This window comes from Carlito syrichta, unplaced genomic scaffold, assembly GCF_000164805.1.
Source record: "Carlito syrichta isolate Samal-C Ts95f unplaced genomic scaffold, Tarsius_syrichta-2.0.1 Scaffold306749, whole genome shotgun sequence".
NCBI classification, from domain to species: domain Eukaryota; kingdom Metazoa; phylum Chordata; class Mammalia; order Primates; family Tarsiidae; genus Carlito; species Carlito syrichta.
The window spans coordinates 319505-323522 of NW_007250845.1; the positions used below are offsets into that span (position 1 = coordinate 319505).

At 41.6% G+C, this 4018-nt stretch overlaps 1 protein-coding gene and 1 pseudogene across 4 annotated transcripts in view; one reads left to right on the plus strand and one right to left on the minus strand.

Moving 5' to 3' along the window:
• Positions 1-911, plus strand: part of SNW1 (SNW domain containing 1) — a 41632-nt gene extending 40721 nt beyond the window's left edge. For 2 of the 4 annotated variants that reach the window (XM_021715155.1, XM_008063329.1), the window contains exon 14: positions 231-911. In XM_021715155.1, coding sequence (XP_021570830.1) covers positions 231-429 — 199 coding nt within the window. In that variant the 3' untranslated portion in view covers positions 430-911. Of the gene's footprint in view, positions 1-159 lie in introns of all 4 variants that reach the window. The other 2 variants (XM_021715154.1, XM_008063328.1) reach the window with 2 other exon arrangements.
• A 3-nt stretch (positions 912-914) lies between these two features.
• On the minus strand, positions 915-1583 carry LOC103265678 (annotated as a pseudogene).
• Positions 1584-4018: the final 2435 nt, after the last annotated feature.

The following is a 4018-nucleotide window of genomic DNA, read 5'->3' on the forward strand; positions in this document are numbered from 1 at the left end:
GATTTGCAGGTGGAGAAGATGAAATTTATAATGTTTATGATCAAGCCTGGAGAGGTGGTAAAGATATGGCCCAGAGTATTTATAGGCCCAGTAAAAATCTGGACAAGGACATGTATGGTGATGACCTAGAAGCCAGAATAAAGACCAACAGGTACCAAGTCATAAAATTAATTTCGGTGTTTACACCAGTGAAAAAAAAAGTAGATCATGTCTTTTCTCTTTTTCCCTAGATTTGTTCCCGACAAGGAGTTTTCTGGCTCAGATCGCAGGCAGAGAGGCAGAGAAGGACCAGTTCAATTTGAGGAAGATCCTTTTGGTTTGGACAAGTTTTTGGAAGAAGCCAAACAGCACGGTGGCTCAAAAAGACCCTCAGATAGCAGCCGCCCCAAGGAACACGAGCATGAAGGCAAGAAAAGGAGGAAGGAGTAATGCACATCTCTTCCAACTGGATGAACTATTATCCCATGGCCCTAATGATGCAAGTCCTATGGGGGAACACTTTGTAAATGGTCAGGATAAAAACCAAATCTGGGTGCCAGATCCCAGCACTACTTTTTATTACCAGAGAATGGGGGGGAAAGAAATTCTACTTTGAATTATTTAGTTTTTTTAAACAGAGGGTTGTGTTTGTGCTTCTCCACCTTTCGGCATTTGAGAACACGCAGCCCCACGTACAGAATTCAGACCACTTCCCTTTGTGTGACACTAGTAGTTTGGGGTTCCTATTCTGTGAAAGAATGGCTGCTTTTGACTGAAGCTACCCCAGCCGCGATGAGTGGGAAGGTGTTCACATACTGGGACTGTCCTGCCAGATCTTGCCCCTGCTGTGCTGTTTTAATTTGGAGTGGGGGAGGGAAGTAAGCTCTTGCTTGGTGCAACTGTTTGTTTCAAATAAAAACATTTAGTCAAAAGTCTCAGTTATATTAACTCTATTTAGTAGGCAGGCATAGTCTCAGAAATCTTTCTCTTCATCAGATGTTCGCAAAACTTTTGGTCTTTGAGCTTGAACATGGAGCTGAAAAAAACATAAGCACTGTAAGGAAAGGCAATGTCCACAAAAATGTTAAAACTGAAAACTCCATTTTAAAGTTGCCTTTTTATTAGAGAGTCAGTACCAGTAACTCAAGAAGTTGTGATTTGTTCCTTGTTCGTACATCTCCCTAAACTTTAACAAAAAAGATTAAAAATTAAGATGACCCAAATAACACATGGTAAGTGGGAAAGCCAAGATTTCCACCCTAGCTTGCTGGTCTCGGAAAGTGAACTGCTGTTTCTGCTGTTACATATACCTTGCTGACCATTTAAAAAAGAGAACTCTCACCACCACTCTAAACAAGCATTAGGGCAGCTTCAGTTACAGATCTCCCAAGGTCTCTGTCATTCCACACTTCTGACCTATTTAAGCAGTACATAGTTTATAATATGATAAACAGATTTACCTTTACTCCATCAATAATATGATTTTCCTGCTGTAGTGCATTCCGAAGTTGTTCTTCTGAAGAGAACTGAATCCAACCCATACCTCTGTGAAAGCCAGTCTCTTTGTCCTAAAAGTTCAAAATACAGGAAAAGATATTGATCATAAAATTGAGAAAGCTTCCATGAGCTCCAAATCAAGCTACCAACATTTTCATCTGCGAAAACTGGGTTACAGGCATTTATAAATGTCAATGACCCTGCTTTTAATACCCCTCGTAGTTACTTTTTTTTTTTTTTTTTGAGTTGGAGTCTCACTCTGTTGCCCAGACTAGAGTGCAGTGGCCGCTCCCGGCCACCACAGCCTCGACCTGCTGGGCTCCAGTGATCCTTCCGCCTTAGCCTTCCGAGTAGCCGGAACTACAGGCGCACACTACCATGCCCGGCTAATTTTTTGATTTATCGTAGAGATGAGGTCTCGCCAAGTTGCCCAGGCAGGTCTCGAGCCCACAGGCTCAGGCAATCCACTCACCTCAGCCTCCCAAAGGTGCGGGATTACAGGCTGAGCCACCAAACCCGGCTTTTTTTTTGTAAAGTTTTTGTAGAGATAGGGTCTCACTCTATTGCCCAGACTGGTCTTGAACCCCTGGTCTCAAGTGATCCTCCTACCTTGGCCTTCCAAAGTGCTGGGATTATAGGAGTGAGCTGCTGTGCCTAACCCCAAAAAGGTTTCATTAAAATTCTTTTCTCAGTTGAAATCATGTTAGTGATAGACGTACATTCACTTAATTATGTTTATTTTATTTTTTTTGAGTTGGAGTCTCACTCTGTCGCCCAGACTGGAGTGCAGTGGTACACTCATGGCCATCCCAGCATCAACTTGCTGGGCTCTAGCCATTCTTCTGCCTCTGCCTTCCAAGTAGCCGGAACTACAGGCTCACACTACCACGCCCGGCTAATTTTTGATTTATTGTAGAGATGAGGTCTCGCCAAGTTGCCCAGGCTGGTCTCAAACCCACGGACTCAGGCAGTCTACTCACCTCAGCCTCCCAAAGTGCTGGGATTACAGGTTGGGCCACCGAGCCCAGCCACATTTACTTATTTAAAAGATAATTTAATAAAAATACTTTTATGTTATATTAAAACAGTAGGAGAGATAATAAAAAGAAAATAAACTTTCTGGTTTGGATGTTTCTCCTTCAAGGATTACAGGGCAGTGGCACAGATTGTTCACAGGAGCAGGAAATCTGGCAGTCATTTCTATTTTGTTTGAACATGTAGGCATTTTCTGAGGGTTCACCAAAAGGCAGTTGTAGAAAGATGGCTGAAGACAAAGGGAATATATTAGATTACAATGTATCAGTCATATGAGCTTAATGGAGAATCAACAGAAAATAAATCTCTTAGAAGTAAAAACAGAACATCTATATATCCTAAATAACTTACAAATAAGAATTTAATGATGTCAGTTTGTTGCCAGAGAATGATTCTGCTGTCATAGTACTGTGACTTCACAGAATTAAATTGTGAAACCCAACCGTGAAGGAAAAATTCAGCGTATGGTTCTGATAAGTGGCAGAAGTTATGAAAAATGTATGAAAGGTAGAGAAATTTCAGTTCTGTTCCAAATTTATTTTAGAATATTTTTGAGATGTCGAAATTTTGCTCACTAGTTTTGTAAGTTAGATTTTATAAATCTTAAGCTTGAATGCTAAAATCAAGTTTGCTAATATGATTTTTAAAAATACTTTATATTTTTAGGTTACACAGTTCCACTACTTTAAATGGTGCTTTATAGAACTAAATTGAAACTGTTGACATGTATAAATTTATCCTAAAGAAATAATTCTTTTTTTTTTTTTGAGTTGGAGTCTCACTGTCGCCCAGACTGGAGTACAGTGGCCACTCCCGGCCACCACAGCCTCGACCTGCTGGGCTCTGGCGATTTTCCGCCTCAGCCTTCCAAGTAGCTGGAACTACAGGCGCAAGCTACCACACCCGGCTAATTTTTTTTGATTTATTGTAGAGATGAGGTCTCGCCTGTCCAGGCAGGTCTAGAACCTGCGGGCTCAGGCAGTCCACTCACCTCAGCCTCCCAAAGGCGTGGGATTACAGGCTGAGCCACCGAGCCTGGATGGATATAATTCTAAATATGAGAATGTATCTTGCACAAATATGCTCATTTTCATTGCAATGTAATTTAGTCGAAAAAATGTACTGCTATAGGGAAATGAGTTATTAAAATATGGCAAGCCACTTGAAGAAATTTAACTGTTAAAATACTTTCTTTAGAACAACAGTTTCCTCCCATTCATTACTTTTTAAATAAAAAAGTAAAAAGTGCTAGGTATGGTGACTCAAGTTTGTAATCCCAGCACTTTGGGAGGCTGAGGTGAGAGGATTGCCAGAGCCCAGGGGTGTAAGAGTAGCCTGGGCAACTTGGTGAGACCTTATCTCTACAATAAATCAAAAAATTAGCCGGGGTGGTAGCACGTACCTGTAGTTCCAGCTACTTGGAAGATTGAGGTGGAAGGATTGCCTGAGCCCAGCAGGTTGAGGCTGCGGTGGCCATGAGTGTGCCACTGCACTCCAGCCTGGGCGA